Below are 21518 nucleotides of genomic sequence, written 5' to 3'. Positions count from 1 at the left end.
CAACAACTACCAAATCAAAAAAAAAAATCTGGGCATCACCACCCAGAGAGCACCATTTCCGAGCTTGTTGGCTCGCTCATCGGTGGGCAAGCAGGTATCCTGGTAATGCAAACGTGCCCCCACGGTTGTGAAGTTAATTCCACAATATGGGTAAACTATGGTACATTTACACCAATATTATATAATTAATTTCAACCCATAACATTATGCCTTGTGCATTTAGTCTCCTAAAAAAAAGTATATGTTGCTCACGCAATTAATGGTTATGACCCTTCGTAGATTTTGTAGTTTGTTGAAACTTTGCTTTCTTAATTTGAAATAAATAATTATGAATAATTAACAAGTTTTAAAATAGCTGGGGTTTTTTTTTTATTTTATTTTATTATTTCCTTCTGCAGTCTTTACATGTGTCTAGTTTTTCAAGTGCAATTTTTATTCATTTTCAACTTGTGAAAATGTCATTGTCACTTATATATTACATTATACTTTTATTATATGTGTAGCTGTTAGGAGATGAAAGCAATTTTGGACAGTTTACTCTGGATACCTTTGACCCTAGTCAATATGTTAGATTAGATGGTGCTGCTGTAAGAGCTTTGGGTATTGTTCCAGCATCTACTGATGGTAAATATATTTCACCTGTAGTAGTTTTCTGTTTCATATTTGAACTTTTATTATGATTTTATCATTATCCTTTCATATTTCATTCTTAAACCACTCATATATATATATTTAATTATACATATTTGAATAACGTTTAAAATATTTGCAAACAAAAATAAACCAAAAATAGACTGACCAATACGCCCCATCTCGACAGAGGACCACAAGGCCAATAATGGTCGGGGAATCGCTGCATTTCAAACTCTAGACGAATAGATCGAAAGATCAGTCTGCCACCCGATCCCCAGATCAAACCACCAATTCAGGGGAATTGAACAGCGGTGGTCTTTTTTTTTTTTTTTTTTTTTTTTTTTGTTTTATTGTAGTGGTTTACATCTCTGTTGGTGATATTTCACATAATTTTGGACCTGGTGCCCGTCAGAGGGGGCACCGTTAAATTTCTATTTAATTGGCTTTTAAAATTTAATGAATTATTATTCGTACATTTAGATTTTCTAAATTATTTTAGAGAATTTCTGCTGCAATATTTTAACTCTTGTTACCCCTCTCTTCCCTCCCTGCTTGGTTTGATTTAAGTTAGGTTTAATTTCGCCTTTTTTCTTCTTGCCATACTGCTGGCATTATTTTTATTTTAACCCTTATTCTAATTTATTTGTATAGTTGAATATCTTTCAAAAATCAGTCTTGCTGTTATTACAGCCAAAGGTAGGCCACTGTTGTTAATTTCTTTAGTAAAAACCGTTGATGATGCACCAATAAAACTCAACCAACCAACCAACCTTTAATAAAAACCATTTCCTTCAGCATCTGGTAAAAAGTAAATTACTTTTGAGAGGATAATTTGGTGAAAAGCAAAACCATTTTAATAGTTATAATTATAGTTCTTCTTCTTATTCAGTATTAAAATGTTTTTATCTTAGATAACAAGAACCAAAGTCTACTAGGCCTGATGAACAGATGTAAGACTTCTCCTGGACAGCGTCTGTTGGCACAGTGGGTGAAACAGCCCTTAATGGATATTAATAAAATAGGTTAGTGTTATTAAAATCTGTTAGAATTTGTTTAGTCTTTCAAGTTTATAATAACAAAGATTTAGGAAACAGTAAATAATATTTAGTGTTAAATAAGTGTGTGTGCGTGCGTGCGCAATAGAACCTCATAAATCTAGCAACTTGACTTTGATTTGTACCCTTTGCTTTAAAAGGTTTTCCAACATCACGTGCTCGAACAAATCATCCTGAAATGTAACACGCTGAGTACATTAGTTAATGTATGCAAAGTATTTGTTTAAGAGTAAATAACAAATTATTCTGTTACTAATTAATTATTAATTAACTGATAACATATAAAAGTTTTCACTTCACTACACATACCACACAATGTAATATTCACTCCACATTCTTCCTGGATACTTAATGTCAATTTAAATATAATATAACATTAAATAATGTTTCTGTTATGATTAATATAAAAATACATTTTCTTCAGCAAATGATAATTGCTTTAGCATTTAATAAGCAAGTAGTAATAATTCATGATTCTGTATTTGGTAAATAGATTTTTAAAAAAGCAAAAAAGAAATGACTTTATGCATGAAACGAAAACATTTTGTTTCTGCAGCACTGTCATATTGCCCATTCATTCCTCCAATCAGTGCACACAACAGACAATATCCAGTGCTTCGACTACACTACAAGTATACGGATAACCTATATATGTATAAAAAATAATAATAATAAATACCAGATTCCTATTTTTCTGATTTTAATGACATTTTGGGATTACTCGATAACTCTTTCTAAAGGTGCTAAATATGAAATTCACAAAAATCCGTCCATTACTTTAGCCATAATATATGCTACTTGTGTGATATATATGGGGGGGAAGAAAATTATTTGTCTGATTTTAATGAAATTTGGGATGTTCCAAAAATCATTCTGAAAACACAAATATAAAGTTTTGCGAAATCTATCCATTGGGATTCAAGTTATTACACAGAGGACAGACAGAAGAAAACAAGTGTGTGTGTGTGTGTGTGTGTGTGTGTGTGTGTGTGTGTGTGTGTGTGTGTGTGTGTGTGTGTGTGTGTCCCAAAAAACTGCTTTCTCTCTGAGTTTATTATTATTATTACAATTAGCCATATGGTGCAAGGAAGCCTGAGACTTTTGCTGCACCAGCCAAAAAAAAAAAAAAAAAAAAAAAATTTGAGTTACCCTGAGAGAGAGAGAGAGAGAGAGAGAGAGAGAGAGAGAGAGAGAGAGAGAAATAGATAGAAGGGAATTAGCAAGAAAGAGAAGAATGATGATATCCAGCTCAGGACCCTGTATGTGCCAAGCCCATACTCACCAGACGTGAGCCCCTGAGGTTATATGAAATATGGTTTGAATAACAACTGTTAGTCAGCCAAGGGTAACCAGCAAAACAAATTTATATTTGAGCAACCTCTGTTGCTAAAATATGAACAGTAGTTGGGATTTTCAATGCAATTTAATCAAATATGTCTGATTGAGACTCTATGTAGAGGGTATTATCATTTTCTTACTTCAGACAACTAATAATAAAATGAACTAGTTCTGGGAATGTTACCATGTATGAACATACAAAAACCATTGTACGCCGTATTCCCGGTGTCAAATTTTGAGTAATATTGACCTACATACATCTTTTTATTTCTTTATTTAAATATTTTTTAACATTTATGGTTATCAAACACTTAAAATACAAATAGGCTATATGTTCTCTCTGGTCCAAATTTTAAAAATGACTGACATTTTGCTGTTATTTTCAAACTGATTCGCAGACTTTCACGTTTCACAAGGGTCTTCTGATAGTAATTAAATCAATGATTTATTTATGTGTAATTATCTCAAACTTGTAATAGAAAGCAAATAGACATTAGTGGCAAGAAGAATAATGATAAGAGGGTAAAACTTGAACCACAACCTAGTTATGCATGAAACAAAAACATTTTGTTTCTGCAGCTCTGTCATATTGCCCATTCATTCCTCCAATCAGTGCACACAACAGACAATATCCAGCGCTTCGACTACACTACAAGTTTTCAGTAACTTGTAGTGTAGCCAACTAACTAAAATCTCAATGAAAATGCTACAGCTTATCTTGAGATTATGGCAGTAACTGCAGCTGCACCAACCATAACCCTATGTTTTTATTATATCTATGATGATATTATACTTCCATGTAATAGACATGGAAGTATAACATCTTCCTAGAAAACATTTTGTCCTAGGACACACACACACACACACACATATATTCTAGGACAAAAGTTTGCATTTTTTAATAAATAATACAATAAAACAATGTCTCAAAAACCTATTTATTGGGCATGTATAGAAGGAATAGTTTGTGGCACATTGTGAACTAGTGCAGATATTCAAATTATCCACTGTTTGTTTCTAAATGAATGGTAACAATTTGAACACAGCCATAAATGTCTCTGATATAACTGCTGGGATAGCATCGTGCTTGTTTAATTTCATCCTTTAATTGTTGAAATGTGAATGTTTTTCTACCATATATCCTTCAAGTAGCTCCCTAGGTAGGAGTCCGGTAGGGTTAAACCAGGTGAGCATGGGATACTAACACATAGTAAGGCGCCTCCGTAGCCAGGTGGGAAGGAGCAGCAGTGCGTAGCACACGCTTCTTGATTAGACCGGGGTTCGAGCCCGTCACCACCAAATACGGAGGATGCAGAAAGGTTAAGGAATGACCACCGCATATCCTGGAGCAATATGGCCTTAGTTGCTAATGCTCCTAAAAACCAAACAACAACAACTAACACATAGCTGAATGGATTAGCGGAGGAGTACAGTAGTACATGCATTTCAGTTAACTGTTTGAGCCCGCCTATTGCACCTTTCTATATATATATATATAATATTGATAAAAATAAGATATAATCAAATTACTGAAAGTGTTAGTAATGAAGTTGTCAGAATGATTAGTCGTAAACTCCTCTGACTGAGGTGGTTGTGCAGGAGTATAAACAGAACGTCCTCTTCAGCTTATATAAACTGGTCTGTGAAATGATTATCAAGGTAGGTCCTGACATTGCAATGATAATGTGAGGTGTCCCATCCTTAGCTCTTTTTATCTTTTCATCATTAATTGATCAGTTTAATATTTTTAAAAGTTTTTACAGTTCTTAACAGCTTGGTTAATAATTAATCGTTTCTTTATCCCCCAACAAAGGAATAGTATATCTTGTTAATGAATACCATTTCAACTTAATCTGAAAATAACAATCTGCATTATATCTATGATAACATCAATCAGACTTAACCGTAGTTAGGTTAAGTTTCATTGGTGTTATCAATGAAACTGTATTTCCTACCAGTTGATAAAAAATAAGCTGTCATATGCTTCTTATTACCCCCCTCCCCTCAAAATAATCCTGTTCCAGATGATGATTACTTTATTCATAAAGAGAAAAAAAGAATCAATAATAAGGGTTGACATTGCATTGAAATTGACTCTGCAACCTTTATTATGAACTGTGTAGTAAACATTGCCCATTTTTAAATAAATAAATAAGGTACTTGATTTTTTAAGGAGTCCTTATGTGCTGTAATGTAATAACTAGATCGTATGTATAGCTTAGCTTAATTTTCAGCACTCACCTCATAGTAATCCGCTTAGCTGGTGGAGAGTTTTACCACATACATAGTGGTTATAGGATTCTAATACTTTACAGGGATTATGGGTTTAAAATTAAGTTATGGGCTATAAAAATTTTTTAAGAAAGGAAAGTGCACCTTCCATGGTTGCCTAATTGAATTAAATTAAATGAAGAGAAAAAAAAAGGAAAAAAAGAAAAAGAAAAATATAAGCTAATAATCGCGCACAAGCGACTTTCGAGATTCCTCGTCTTCAGTTAGCTATAGTGGGTTGGTGGGGAAGAGGCACGCTTGTGTTATATACGGGTTGGGTTCCCGAAATGCATTTCAGTGCATGTGGAAACTTAATACGTGCTAAATTCCAAATGGGGGAGAAATTGGCGGGAATCTTTTTGTTTAACACGTTGAGTGATGTATGGCGCTTAAACCATTCGATAACGAGGGCTTCGTTTTCAAGGATTTTGTAGCTAGAATTTAATTTAATTACTGTGATAGCTGAATCGATGAGTGGGTTGTGATTTTGAGATTGGACGTGTTGTGTTAGTTCTGTACTTGCTGAATTAGTTTTGAAGCTATTAAAGTGGTAAAATTCGGGACATCAAAAATTTCCAACACGCGTGCATACTACCACTTTAATAGTTTCAAAACTAATTCAGCAAGTACAGAACTAACACAACACGTCCAATCTCAAAATCACAACCCACTCATCGATTCAGCCATCACAGTAATTAAATTAAATTCTAGCTACAAAATCCTTGAAAACGAAGCCCTCGTTATCGAATGGTTTAAGCGCCATACATCACTCAACGTGTTAAACAAAAAGATTCCCGCCAATTTCTCCCCCATTTGGAATTTAGCACGTATTAAGTTTCCACATGCACTGAAATGCATTTCGGGAACCCAACCCGTATATAACACAAGCGCGCCTCTTCCCCCCCTCCACTATAGCTAACTGAAGACGAGGAATCTCGAAAGTCGCTCGTGCGCGATTATTAGCTTATATTTTTCTTTTTTTCCTTTTTTTTCTCTTCATTTAATTTAATTCAATTAGGCAACCATGGAAGGTGCACTTTCCTTTCTTAAAAATTTTTTATAGCCCATAACTTAATTTTAAACCCATAATCCCTGTAAAGTATTAGAATCCTATAACCACTATGTATGTGGTAAAACTCTCCACCAGCTAAGCGGATTACTATGAGGTGAGTGCTGAAAATTAAGCTAAGCTATACATACGATCTAATAAATAAGGTACACAACTCTTACATGTTCAGTTGAAAGTTTTTCTTTCATACACTGCTTGGTTACTCACTTAGGAGGCTCAGTACATATTCTCACAGACTGGCATACAGATTGATGAGACACCAGTAGTCTTAGAATAGCTGTCACAATGGTGTTTAAAAAAATGGTAAGTGGTAGGATCGGTGTGTTTAAAAAATGTTAGGAACTAGTTCAGCTGCAACATTAGCATTTGTTTAAAAAGACATTAACAACTAGGTTTATTTTTGGATGACATCTCAATAAGCCTAAGATGATCTAGCACAACCATCAGCAATACAAATGGTGTGATTTATTGTGCCTTATGTTTCTCAATATTTATTAATGCTGATAGATAATAAATCCAACTTAATATAACTGAAAGACAGCATGAATTAGTTTTGAAGATTATAATCAGGTAGTATAAATTCAGATCATAATCTCCACCTAAGCTTGCACACTATTATACTGTATATACAAAAAAGTTAGACATTTGGTTTTTATTATTTTATTTATTTATTTTTTGTTGTTGTTCTTCCCTCTAGAAGAAAGGCTAAACATTGTGGAAGTATTTGTTCAAAATACTGAACTTCGTCATGCACTCTATGAAGATCATTTGTTGAAAGTTCCAGATCTGCAAAGGTTGGCGAAGAAGTTTCAGAAAATGAAAGCTAATTTACAGGTAATTTTCAAATATAACTGTATTTTTAATAAATATAATCAGTTCGAGGAGATACAATACTTTAAATTGATTTAATATGATACTAAAAGACACCATTCATAAATTTGGTAAGAATTATTGAATTTATGAGAGATAGTCAAAAGTTCAGTATTTCTTAGACCTGTCTCCATGGAATGAAAATAGCAATGTCATTTGATTTGAAAAAGGGCCATGTTTGTTAGGAAACAAATATGGCTCTTTTTGGGTTCCCCCCCCCATTCCATGGACAGACCAGTTTGGTCTTGGAGACTGAGAGATATATATATATATATATATATATATATATATATATATATATATATATATGATATTGATAAAAATAAGATATAATCAGATTACTGAAAGTGTTAGTAAACAAGAAAGGGTATTAAAAAATTAAAAATATTAAACTGGGTTATGGATCCAGAGTACCAGAGTTACAGGTCTGGAGGCCTAATTTTAAGAAGGATGTAGAGCTGTTGAAACTAGTACACAGAAGGGCAACAAGGTTAGTGAATAGAACAAAGGGTTGCTCTTACAAAGAAAGGCTTAAGTTTTGCAAATTACAGTGTCTGGAGACTAGGCACCTGCGAGGTGATTTGATTGAAGTGTATAAAGCCTTGAATGGTTTGAGCATGCTCAATGCTGATGGGATTCTTCCTCTTGCGCAGAATAATCACCTGAGAGGGCATAAATTCAAATTGAGGAAAGACAGATGTAGGATAAATGTGCCTTTGGCCAGCAGGTAGTTGGTTGGTGGAACAGGCTTCCATCCTTTGTTGTGGAAATTGAAAGCCTAAATAAATTTAAGGCTGAGCTGGACAGGTATTTGGAACGAACGGAGGGGTGAACTGGGAGCGTGTGTTTTTTTTTTTTTTTTTTTTGCTGCATAAGCTTGCTTTCTTGCATAATAATCCTCTGCTAATGCTAATACTACTAGTTATACCAGAAAAATGGCAGCTGTGCTTTAATCCAACAAAGTGTAAGGTATTACACCTGGGAAACAGTAATCCCAAAATAACTTATTCACTTGGTGGAGTTCAACTAAACCCAGTACTGGAGGAAAGGGACTTGGGTGTTACGATACGGTCAGACATGAAATTCTCTGAGCATTGTAAACAGGTTGCAAGGAAGGCCCATGGTGTCCTATCGATGATCTATCGAACTTTTGCAAGTAGAGATAGGGACGTGATAATCCCATTATATAAGGCCTATGTTAGACCACACTTGGAATACTGTGTTCAAGTATGGAGACCGCACCTAAAGAAAGACATCGAGCTTCTTGAAAGGGTGCAAAGAAGGGTAACTCGCCTGGTGAGATCGGCAAAAGGGCGTCCTTATGAAGAAAGACTTCGAATATGTGGGTTGCAGAGTTTGGAAACTAGACACCTTAGAGGAGATTTGATTGAGGTGTTTAAGGCTCTGAGAGGCATCAGTAAAATGAATGAGGACGAAATTTTCAAGATTATAAATGATGCTAGAACTAGGGGACATAAATTCAAGTTACGCGGGGAAATGTTTAGATTGGACTGCAGGAAGTTTTATTTTAGCCAGCGAGTTATAAATTACTGGAATAAGTTGCCTTCATGGGTGGTAGAGGCCGACAGTTTGGGGAAATTCAAAGGTCATCTGGATAGTACTTTCGGGTAATGGAAGCGCATAGGATGATAGGATTAATTTCCTTTTTATTTAATTTTTAATTTCATTATTATTTAATTTTTAATTTCATTTTATTATTTTTATTTATTTATTAATTATTATTATTTATTTATTTATTTAATTTTTGTTTTTATCATTGTTTTGTTCGGATTTTTTTTTTTTTTTTTTTTTTTTTTGGCTGGTGCAGCATAAGCCATAGGCTTTCTTGCACCATGCGGCCGTTACTAATACTAAAAACCAGCAACCATAATGAAATATAGACAAATATATTATTATCAGTATATTAGATGGAGGTGCTGAACTGTCAGGTGTAATTACCATGGAAAAATCGAGAACACATGCAAGGTAAAAACAGATTAAAACTAGTTAAGGTTCTAGGACCCATGGCTTTAAGTACAATCATTTATTTTTATGTTAAACTTTAATTTCATTTTATTTCAGGTAATCTGTTTTTACCTTTGTATGTGTTCTCAATTTTTCAATTGTAATTACACCTGACAGTTCAGCACCTCCACCTAATACACTGATAATAATTTTTATAGGAAATTATTCGGCCTGATGCTCACATCAAATTAATCCAATTAATACATTATATGAAACTAAATTTATGAAGAAGTTTAGTCTATAATATTTTAGTAAATTTGACAATTGTCTTCAATTTCCAGTCCGTTATTGCTGGATGGTTTAGTTTTTAGTGGGTTGATGTGCATCGGCTTCACTTTGCTCTTCCTTTTGGCAGTGAGTAGATTATGGAAATTGAGTACAGGATTATTTTTAAGAAACCCCTATATATTAACAATTTTAAAATCATAATATCGTGTCAAATTTAGTTTTATATAATGTATTAATTGGATTAATTTGTGAGCGTCGGGCCAAAGAATTTCCTATAAAAAGGTATGAGTTAATCTCTATATTTTACAAATAGTATTAAAGTAGGAAGGATTGAGCTTTATTTCTCTTATATATTTTGAAATCTAAACTGATAATAATATATTTGTCTATACACACACACACACAACAAAATTGTATGAACTAGAATATAACACAAGAACTGGGGCACTGTGTTGGGTCTGATTGATCTGAATATATAAGGTATATAAGGCCTTGAATGGGTTGAGCACGCTCAATTCTGATGGGATCCTTCCACTTATTCAGAGGTAGAATAGATGTGCGGAAATTTGCCTTTAGCCAGCGGGTGTTTAATTGCTGTAACAAGCTTCCATCTGTCGTTGTGGAAGTTGATAGGTTAAATAAATTTAAGGAGGAACTGGACAGGCATTTGGGAATGGTGTGATTTTTTTTTTTTTTTTTGGCTGATTCTGCATAAGTTCACACACTTCCTTTCTTGCATCACATTCCACTACTACTTCTGTGGCTTGAATAGTTGCCATGCCAAAATTTATAAGAATGAGAACCTGCTGTTTTGTGGTCTGAGTTCCTTTGATGATAATCCAAAACAAAATAATGCAGACCTGATCTTCATTTACTTATAACATGTTAAACTAGAAAATAAAAAACACTTAATTAAAATTAAATTAATTGAAATGCTTAACTCCAGGTTTTAAAAGCAGCAATTTGTTTATTGACAAATGTTGAGAAAACCTACATCCAGAAAATTAAGTAAAATAAACTAATTACTTATTTACTTACAGATTTTGTTTCTGAATCCACTTTGGGATTCTGTTTTGAAGTCCAAAACATAAAAAAATAGAACGAAGAAAACATTACTACAATTTTGAATTGTGCATGCAAAAATAAATTTTAATTTGATGTACTAATGAAATTCACTTTAATAGAGTAAATTAAAATTCACTATTCAAGTACAGGTCAACCATCACTAATTCGGACATGATTTCTGCGAGTGTAATTTCAAATTTCCCGGGTCAGCACACCGCCTGCTGCTACTGTTTTGGTGGTGTTGGTTGCAGCATCAGCTGTTGGCATGAACTTGTAAACACTGGAAAGCCGTTCCCACTTGTTTTTCTGCATTTATTATTATTATAACCTGCTCACATTTAGCCCCAACCGTGGTTCCAATGCATAAAATAAGTGCCTCTTGTGGTGTAAAGCGCAAACACCGTACATTGTCCATAACAGATAAAGTTGAACTTCTGAAAAAACTCGACTCCTGTGAGAAGTTTAACTCTGCTTAATTGTAAATTCCAGAAATTTCTCTCAGTTCCTCTTATTTTACTAATTTTCTTTTAGCCATTCCTTTTTAGATATATGTATATTTATTTAACATACTTATGCAAACTTATGGAAAAACACAACACAATATGATGGATAATACAGCATGCTGACGAACTTGTTTTCACAAAATCTCTAACAATACTGACAAACTTATTGCGACGTTTGAGAGTTTATTTTATTGCAATTAGTTTTATTGCAGCGCTAGCCACGCATGCAATAAACTAATCACAAATGACCTTCATATGTATGCCGTAATAGCGTCACACGTATGTGGCTGACACAGCTTCTCGAGAAATAAAGTAACCTACTGGACCATGTTGGCCACATATATGTGACATAAAAAAAAACACCTTTTTTTTATATATATATTTGCGAAAAATGTCGTGAAAAAACAACACTGACGTTACAATATTTATTTTAGAATTACTAATCAAATTGTTTGCTAAATATTTTTTGGCCCCTGGGGAATTTTTTTCTTAAACTGGCTTGGCAGTCAACGTGTTAAAGGTAGGTGGTTAACTGTTGGGTAAACTGTATGTGCTAAAATAACCACAAGTGATCCGGCACCCCACAGGTCCCAACGATGCCAGATTAGTGATGGTTGACCTGTACTACAATATTTGATTTTTAAATAACTTCAAGAATAAGCATTCTGTAAAATTCCCTTTAACCAGAATCATATGATAAACAAACACTTTTTGAATCATAGATAAAACTGGTATTTGCCAAATCAAAAATGAATATAAATGTTTTCATATAGAGATGAGACAGAGCCATGGTGGTGGGAAAACCTGTAATATATTATGTAAATAAATTAATTAAAACAAAAGTTCTGGTAAAACTAATGAAGCTTGTTTTCCACATCTATCAATTTTGTATCAGGATGCTGGATTGGAATAAAAAGTAATCTAAGGGTACCTTAAAATGCCTCCCATACAACATAAATGTAGTTTGAATTGGACTTTAAACATGTCAATGTTGGAACCCTGCTAAAGGTTCCTTAAAACCTCTTCTCTATAGTGTGAGCTTAATTTGATTTTTTTTTTTTTTTTTTGATTTGGTAGTTGTTGGCGCATCGGCTTCTGTGGCCATATTGCACCTCACAAGGTTTTTGCAGTACTTTGATCCAAGCCCGAGGCGGGAATCGAACCCGCGACCTTTGGGTTGCCGGGCAGGTACTTTACCCACTCGGCTAGCCCGGTCGGCAGCTTAATTTGAACTGTACTCTAAACATGAGTCATCAGTGGCGATGTGCTTATAATTGACACATTTTAAAATAATATATAAAAATACTCCTCTCAAGGTACATAGATCAGACTTCACATGCAAGCATTCTAAATGTGTAGTAGTCATTTCAGTGTTGGCCATCTTCTTTCAATGTCAGAACAACATTTTGCAATGTGCAAATTTTCAAGAATAAAAAAGTCTGCATTTTTGAACATTCAAAGCCGCTGTGTTCTGAATTTACATGTAGCTAGCAAAGCAAAAAAAAATATTGCCAGCTTTGTTAAATAAGAAATGGCGTGAAAATCGTGTTATAATATATAGTACTGGTTTTCTTTGTAACAGATTATAAAGGCAGATAGTTACCTTCAAATAAATGTGAAGAGTTAGGATTTCGTGATTATTTTTTTGTGAAATATCCCCCCCCCCCACACACACACACAAAATGTAACATTTTGATCTTAATGGGAATGAAGATTACAAAAATTAAGAATTGTGGAATCTACTATGTACATTAACAATTTCAGAAGGAGCAGAAAAAATGTGCGTAATATGCCTTAATTGCAATACATTTTTATCACATAAATCAGCCATTTTTGATTCATTGTAAGGAACATAAGGGTGATGACTAATAGCTAAAAAAATTCAGACTTTTCTATGATAGAATAATATATTATTAATAATAAATAATACTATAATAATCTTTTGATGTTCAAATTGTTATAGAGAGCAGTTTCTTTAATAATATCCAAAGTTAGACTTTGAATATTATGAAATTATAATATCCAAAAATATAATTAGTAGTTTATAGTTAACTAATAATTTAAGACTGATATTTTAAGAGTAAATAAATCTAAAACTCTTTATTAATAAAGAATGCGATTAATAAAATGCATTCAAACTAACAATTATTGTATAAGCTGTAATTTCATTTACAAAGCATAATTTCAGAAATGGAATAAGGTTTTACCATAATTATTAATATTGAATTTTAAATGAAGCTTGAGGGTTTCCCCAAAGAAGTATTAATTTTTTCATACTTAATAAGCACAATCATTTAGTTAAAGCAGAGTGTTATTACTTACTTGCAGGATTGCTATCGAATATACTTAATGATTGGACAGTTGCCACATCTACACAAATGTTTGGCAGCACACAAAGGTGATCATGAATTGGCTATTCAGGAGACTTTCTGCTCTCCTTTACAGGTAAAACTCGTTATTAATTTTTTTTTTTTTTTTTTAAATGTGCCATATAATTTTATTGTTTCATATTCTTGTCAGTTTTTATACTATTGAGCTTGTGATGAGTTTGCATATTTATTTATTTATTTATTTTTTCTGGTGCAGCAAAAGTCCAGGACTTCCTTGCACCATATGCTAATATACACAGTTTACAAACATTGGTATAGTGATTCCTCATGTTTTTAGTTTTTCCTTGCTTACATCAATTCAAATCTCAGCCAGTTAGAGTCACCTCAGAATATAAATAAAAATATAAATCAACTTCTGTTTTATAAGTAAATTTTAGTTATATTTCAGGCATATTTAACAAATGAAATATGAGCTCAGACTGGTAATCAAAGATGAGCACCATGTTATATATGATAGAAGTAAAGCTTTCATAGCAACAAATACACTTAGCCAATAGTGTTCTTCGTGTGCACTTGTCTAAAAATTACTCCTCTCTTTGGTAAATTGAAAAATACTGAAAAAACTAATAAGTACAACAAATTTAAGGTATTTTCTTTTAGATTTTTTCCCATTCGTACAAATTTATTTTAACATTATTTTCCCTTCTTTGAGCAGACATTATTACTATCTTATAGGAGCTTAAGATAAAATGTGAAAACAGTACCCAAGCACGGTACTAAGTAGTATAGGTATAGGTTCTAATACCTCTCGTGTCTGGGGTTTTCATTAAAAAAAAAAAAAAAAAGTACATTATATATATATTATAAGAACAGCATTAGTTTATTAAGAAACTAATTTCAGCAAGTCAGCAACCTGTCCTAGTTTGAGATTGAGACCCAATCTCAAAACTAGACAGGAAGAATGTTTATGGGCATTTTTCACACTATGGTCTAGTTCAGTGGTGGGTGGGCAGCCCATTGTCCACAAGTGACTATTTTGTAAAAATGTGTGGCTAACTCGATTTAGGTAAACTGAATTATTATGGTTTAAATATTTTTCAATTACTGTATGAGTGTACGTCATTGTAGGATTGTTTATCAGACTACTTATCCACGGCTTTCAAAAAACTTATTTTTCACTGGGGCACACCTACATTCAGTAGTACTGCCATCTGACTGCTTGGCATGAAGCTAAATGTTAACACCATAGACGATGTGCTCCAGCCAAGAGCTTTTCAGTAAGTTGTTTATTACAGTTTTGATCTTTTTGCTTTTTATTATGTATTTCGTCTGTTGATGCAAAGAATGTTGTACATTTGTAAAGCAAAATTGCAATTTTTCACAAGGTGAAATACGTTTAAGTTTAGTATACCTTTTAGTATTACTAATATTGATGCTATAATTAGAAAGAAATTTGATAAAGCAAGGTATATTAAAAGTAACGCAGGATACATTAGGAAGGAGGAGCTTTGGTCCAAGGAAACTGGATCACGGAAGAAATACTAGAACTCATACAAAGACATAACAAATATAGAAAAATATCCACAGAGAAAGGTCAGGAGAACTATAGATATACAAAGAACCTAATTACAACCAAATGTCGGGAAACAAAACAAGACTGGACGAATAAAATGGCAGAAGACATTGACGAGGACTCGACAAAGGGAAGAACAGACAAAGTGTATAGGAAGATTAAGTCATTGCAAAATGAGAAGCACGATGATTAAAGACAAAGAAGGGAACCTACTGGTGGACCCAGAGGAAATTGGCAAGCGTTGGAAGGAATATCTAGAAGAACTCTACTGTGGAGAAGAAACAATCAATGAGAATGACTATATTGAAACAGAAGACAAGGTGGAAGAGGACACCAAAGGCCCGACAATTACAAGGAGTGAATTTGAGTTAGCATTAAGTCAATTAAGAAACAAGAAAACAGCAGGACCAGACAATGTCCAGGTGGAGCAACTCAAGAATATGGGAGGAGACGTGAAAGATAGGCTTTATCAAGTGATACAGAAAATCTCTGAAAGTGGCAAAATCCCAGATGACTTTAATAAAAGCAGAACAATCACTCTTCCAAAGAAAGGAAATGCTAATGACTGTGCCAATTACAGGACTATAACCCTACTGTCCCATGCATCCAAAATCACCTTGAATGTAGTAAAGAACAGGATCAAGAAAAGGATTGAAAAGGTCATCGATCAAGATCAGTTTGGCTTCAGAACTGGATGTGGGACAAGGGAGGCACTTCTAGCAACGAGTACAATCCTTGAAAGAAGAATGGAAATGAATAGGAGAATATACATTGTTTTTGTTGATATACAAAAAGCCTTTGATACCATAAATTGGAAGAAGTTGTTCAAAGTCATGAAAAACTTTGGCCTGGACTGGAGAGACAGACGGCTGCATCTGTACAAGACAACGTACTGAAATAGATATTAATGGTACCATAAAGGAAGCAAGGATCAGGAGAGGTGTGAGGCAGGGTTGCTCTTTATCCCTGTACCTTTTCAACGTGTTCATCGAGGAATCCATAACAAAAATGAAGCAGGAAGCAAAGGGTATCAAAATTAATGGACAACAGATTCACTGCATCAGATTCACAGATGACATAGCATTATTAGCTGACTCAGAGCAGGAGCTGTGTAAGATGTTGGAAAGGCTATCATTAAGGCTATGAGATTCACATCTAAAGACTAAAATACTTGTCGTCACCAAGAATGATGAACAACCTCAAACAAACATCAAAATGGGGAACAACAAAGTGGAACAAGTAAAACAGTTTTTTTATATGGGGAATTTCATTACCCAGGACAACCGGTGCGCTGCAGAGATCAGAAGAAGAATCACCCTTGCCAAGCAAGCTTTCAGTAACAAGCAAAATATTCTAACCAGCAGACACATCGACAGGGAGACCAGGAAAAAGTTTGCTAAAGTCATTCATTTGGAGTGTGCTGCTGTATGGAAGTGAAACCTGGACATTATGCAAGCAAGATATCAAGAGACTGGAGACTTTGGAGATGTGGGTCTGGAGGAGGATGTTGAGGATTACCTGGACTGAGCGACGATTCAACGAATCTGTCTTGAACGAGATACAAGAAAAACGGCAGCTACTCACAACTGCAGCAAACAGACAATCTAAATTTTTAGGACACACCCTAAGACATAACAAATTTTTAGTGAATAGCTCAGAAGGAAAAATATTGGGAAAGAAAGGAAGGAGACGACCAAGGAAGAAAATTCTGGAAAACCTGCTGAGGAAAATGAACTTTAGGGGATATGAGGAAATGAAACATTCAGCAGAAGACAGAGATGTATGGTTGCAGCGACAAGGCGAAGCCTTTAGAGTTTGATGATGATGAATTAGCAGCCAATATAGGCAAAAATTGTGATACATTAACTTAGTCATTCTTGTTTTCAGACATGGATAAACTTTCGCTAAGAACTGCAAAACGGAAGGAGTCTGATAAAAAGTGCTCCAAAAATTAACAACTAAGCAGATTCAACAGTGGACAGTTCTTCAAAGAAAAAAAATTGGAAAACTGTTCCACAAAGTTTTCAGGGAGCTTGTGAGTTTATTATGCAGTAATGAAAATGAAAGAAAAACCGGTGTGCCTTCTTTGCAAGAAAGTGCTTCCAGAGAACAAGAAGTACAATGTTGAGCAGTTTCAAAAAGGTGCACGACCTGGTACTCAAAAACATTCCAGGAAATTGCTTGATTGAAACCATCTGTTCTTGAGCAGCAGTGCAACCTGAAACACTTCCTTTCATCGTCTGAACTGGTAACATTTTCTAACTCTAAAGCTGCATTTATTCTGGCTGAAAAAAGAAAAACCACCATTTGTGGATGCAGAATTGGTGAAACAAATCATCTTAGTTATAGGAATTTTGATACAGGATTACGAACTAGAAGTGAAAGCTAGTATCATGCAGAAGGTGCAAGATGTTCAACTAAGTCTGAGAACAATTGTTTGAAGATTCCAAGATTTGGCTGTAAATTTGGAAGATCAGTTGAAAGCGTGTCTTGGTTGTTAGTTTGTTGCCCACCACTGGTCTAGTTGGTCTTCTCAGATAAGGGTTACATGGCTTTTCATTATGAAAATTGACCTTCAAATATATAGTGTGCAGCAATATGCTTACACCTAATAGCCTTAGTTGCCTTGGTACAAAATTTATCAGGTATGGTAGCCTTCCCAAGATTCTCTTTGTAGCTGCTCCATATTTGAACCAGAGCACAGCATTGTGCTTTCCTTTGAGTAGAGGACTACTCTCAATCTAAAAATAAAACCATTGCACTTTTTGGAGAGTGGAGGATTATGTCCTTGTGAACTGTTGTTAAGTTTAAACTGAACAAGAGGTCACTTTCGACCTGTTCTTACAGAACTTTTTCTTAATTATGAAAAGTAGGACTTCTCTCTTGCATCTTTGTGGTTTGCAGGAGTTAAACTGCCTAGTAAATGCAGTGGTCTAATGCCAGAATAGACTTTACCCTTGCCATGAGTTGTATTAATATTGCACTATCTTTAAACAAATTACATCACCATTACGCTGATTTTTTAAAAGGAACATTGACCAGAAATAGCTATTTTGGGGCCTATCCACCATCAGATAATAGGAGGTCACTAGTGATAATTTCGTAACAAAAACATTGGTAAATTTGTCTGGGAATTTTGTTGATAAAGGCCACCTACTATCTGATGTGAAACCAGTAAGTTCTAAACTTACTCAACTTTTTTCATATTTATTTTAAGTTGGCTTTGGTTTGATATTGTCCTGTAGAACTTAAAAAATTTTGGTGATTGTATATGCCAAATTTCTTCATCCCATGCATTCAGGGTCACTGTCCCCAATTGTATGGTCCAGATAGTAGTCCCTGGAACGCCTCCATGCAGCTAGGGACAGGAGTCAGGAGGCCCGAAACTTTGTGTCTCCCTGCTGTAAAGACTCCAGGAGCCGACAACCAACACACAACATAACCTACACAAATACTAACACACCTACACTTAACACACACTTGCCTTACAGATGCGACAGTGGCATATAGGGGAAACTCTGGAGACTGCCATAATCACAAACAACACTGAACTTTGTCCCCAGTTGTCATTTTCATTATTGTTCTGGTGGGTGGCAATATATATATATTTTTTTTTTCAGCTAGTAATTTACAGGTAATGTAATGCGAAACTGTGTTATATGGGACTAAGAACCAGTACAAAAAGGGGAGCCGACCGGGCTAGCCGAGTGGGTGAAGTACCTGCCCGGCAACCCAAAGGTCGTGGGTTCGATTCCCGCCTCGGGCTTGGATCAAAGTACTGCAAAAACCTTGGGAGGTGCAATATGGCCACAGAAGCCGATGCGCCAACAACTACCAAATCAAAAAAAAAAAAAAAGGGGGGATTATGTTCCAAAAGCTAACAAAAATACACCATTTTTTTTATATAACTATCGGAAACTTAATTTTTAAAGTAGTAATAACTGAACAAATGTCTTACCTTGCAAACTGTGATACTTATATGTCAGATAATGTACGTTCATTTAATTAAAGAACACGACATGCACAAGTTGCAACAAACACGATAAGCACAAGTGAGATATGGAGTAATGAGTTTGTTTTTTATATGATTGAATATTTCATGGAAGGGGAAACACATTTCACCATAATAACGTGAAAACCCACAGAATTCCTGCTATCGGTACTATAGCAAATGCAAGAAGGTCTAGTTTACTACCCATTTATAATTGATTACACTAACAGAAAAGACCAATAAACCGGAAACTGTAAATTGCTTTTATTGTTTTATGGTAGCGACCTCCAGAAATGTGCTTTGGAAAATACCATGAAGGCGATAACAACTAGTGAGTCAATGGTAGGAATTCACAAAAAGGAACGGAAACGTTGAAAATTACATCTAAACATATTAGCAGGGTTTTCTTAGCACAAAAGATCAAATATACTGTGTTGTATGAAGATTACTGCAATTTATCAATCGTGTTAGAGCAAAACTGTGTTATAGAAGTACCGTGTTATATGGGGGTTGCCTGTATATCTATAAAAATTTAAAGTAAAAATCCAGAATTTTTCTGTGTTACATTTGGCAGATGGGTAACCTGCCTTTTAGTGACAAGCTACTTGGTGAGTTAATATATATCAGATTGAGTGAGACTCTTGGAAGAAGTCCAAATGATAATTAATATGTACCAGGATTCATTCAACTTCCTATACTATGAAAGTAAATTTTGTGTATGATATGTAATTTTAACATCTTATTGTGTATTATCCTGTGATCTCTATCAATATTTTTGGATAATTACCATGTAATATGAATGCTTCACTTTGCTTCACAAATAATTTAAATATACTTTAAGAGAAGAGATGAAACCCAAGAGTGTTCTTCATGGTACTTTATACATAAAATGGAGATTTATCCTTATTTTGTGATATTGAATATACACATTCCTAACAGATGTTTTAGAGAATTTTATTAGTTTATCCATTTTAAAGAAGCTTTGTGGAATCTGAGTTGCATTGAGGTCAGTGACATCAAAGGCAAACAAAGATATCCATGTTTTCCTATATTCTCTCTTTCAGTTCCGTATCTCAATTATAGAACACAAAAGTGAGTTGGTTGTGGTCTCTGTATAGCCCTGAACAGCATGGAAGAATGGTCTGTTAAGGATAGGAGTAGTTTCTTCTCTATTAGTCTCAGAAATGAGGAAGCAATTGAAATGGGACATAAATAAGCAGAACTAAGTTTTTATATATTATTTTATATATAATTATAAAAAATTAATTTTACATAACATTTGAAAAGAAATTTTTTTCTTAAATGGTGATCTTATTTTATTAATGCATTTTTTTATTACTTGTCTTTGAAAGGAACTTCAAGAAGATTTCTCCAAATTCCAGGAGATGGTGCAAACAACCCTTGACATGGATCAAATTGAGAATGGAGAATTTCTAGTCAAAGCTGAATTTGATCAAGATTTAAAAGGTTGCTTTTTATTATTATCTGTTTTTAGAATAATATTCCTTAAAAAAAAGATGTCCCGCTTTTATTTTATTAATTATATTAAACAGTAACTGTGGACAATGTACCATATTTATTTTGATGCTTAATTTTGAACTGACCGAACTCTGAAAAACTGTTTAGCCACTAAATAAATTGCTGTATAGGCATGAAAGTGAAATTTCCAGCCACTTTGTAAGAAGAGAATACATAATTATTCTTCTTCCTAATTTTCTCCAGAACCATACTTGTGCAGAAATTATATCCGGGAAGTAATATTTATCAGTTAGATAAATCAATCAATCAGTTAGATCATCTGTGACCTTCCATGATTAAAGAATACTATATGGGTTTGCTTTTCAACATTATCTTGAAGATATAAATGAACCAACTCACAGCATAAAATTAAAGCTTAATGTATAGTGGACTATACATTAATTTACTAAGAAGAGATGCAATATTCTGAGAAGTAAATTGCCAAACAAAGTGTAAACAATTCATATTAGCATCATTAATAATGTAATATGGGCATGAAAATGAGATTGAAATTTTGCGAATTATTGTATATTTTATTTTGTGTTGCAAATCCAGATATTAGTACGTTAAATTTTGGCACCTGGAATGAACTTTCTGAAAATGTATTTAAATTTATTCATAATTCTATCCCTATAATACTAGATGTAAGTTTATTCCAGCAGATGAATGTTATGGTTAAGTTACTTCATAGCACACATCTATTCTACATCCATCTTTTTGCAATTGAAATTTATATCTACTTGTGTGTCTCCTGAGAAACACTAAAGATGCCATCAGCATTTAATTTACTTAACTCTTTTATTTCCTTACATACTTCATTTAGACCACCAAACAGGTGTCTAGTTTCCAGAGACTGTAATTTACAGAACTCCAGTCTTGGTAAGAATTTTTTTGTGCTCCTCAACTAATTTTGTTGATCTTCTCTGCACCTTTTTTCCTGCAGATTTACATTCTTACTAAATTGAGGTTTTCAAATCTGTATTCAGCATTACAGATTTGGCCTTACACAATGAGATAACACATCTTTATCTTTGCTCACAAAGTTCCTG

At 34.0% G+C, this 21518-nt stretch overlaps 1 protein-coding gene across 1 annotated transcript in view; it reads left to right on the top strand.

Annotated features, from left to right (window-relative positions):
• The window catches only part of spel1 (DNA mismatch repair protein spel1), an 89882-nt gene that overhangs the window by 33340 nt on the left and 35024 nt on the right, over window positions 1-21518 (top strand). Inside the window, exons 11-15 of the mRNA XM_090378568.1 lie at window positions 504-624; window positions 1545-1655; window positions 7064-7200; window positions 13386-13502; window positions 20304-20418. Of these exons, the coding sequence (XP_090234694.1) occupies window positions 504-624; window positions 1545-1655; window positions 7064-7200; window positions 13386-13502; window positions 20304-20418 (601 nt within the window). The remainder of the gene's footprint in view (window positions 1-503; window positions 625-1544; window positions 1656-7063; window positions 7201-13385; window positions 13503-20303; window positions 20419-21518) is intronic.

This window comes from Mastigoproctus giganteus, chromosome 7, assembly GCF_048544385.1.
Source record: "Mastigoproctus giganteus isolate SK-2022 chromosome 7, ASM4854438v1, whole genome shotgun sequence".
NCBI lineage: Eukaryota > Metazoa > Arthropoda > Arachnida > Uropygi > Thelyphonidae > Mastigoproctus > Mastigoproctus giganteus.
The sequence above is the reverse complement of the archived record's forward strand: the minus strand, read 5'-3'. Positions and strand labels throughout refer to the sequence as shown.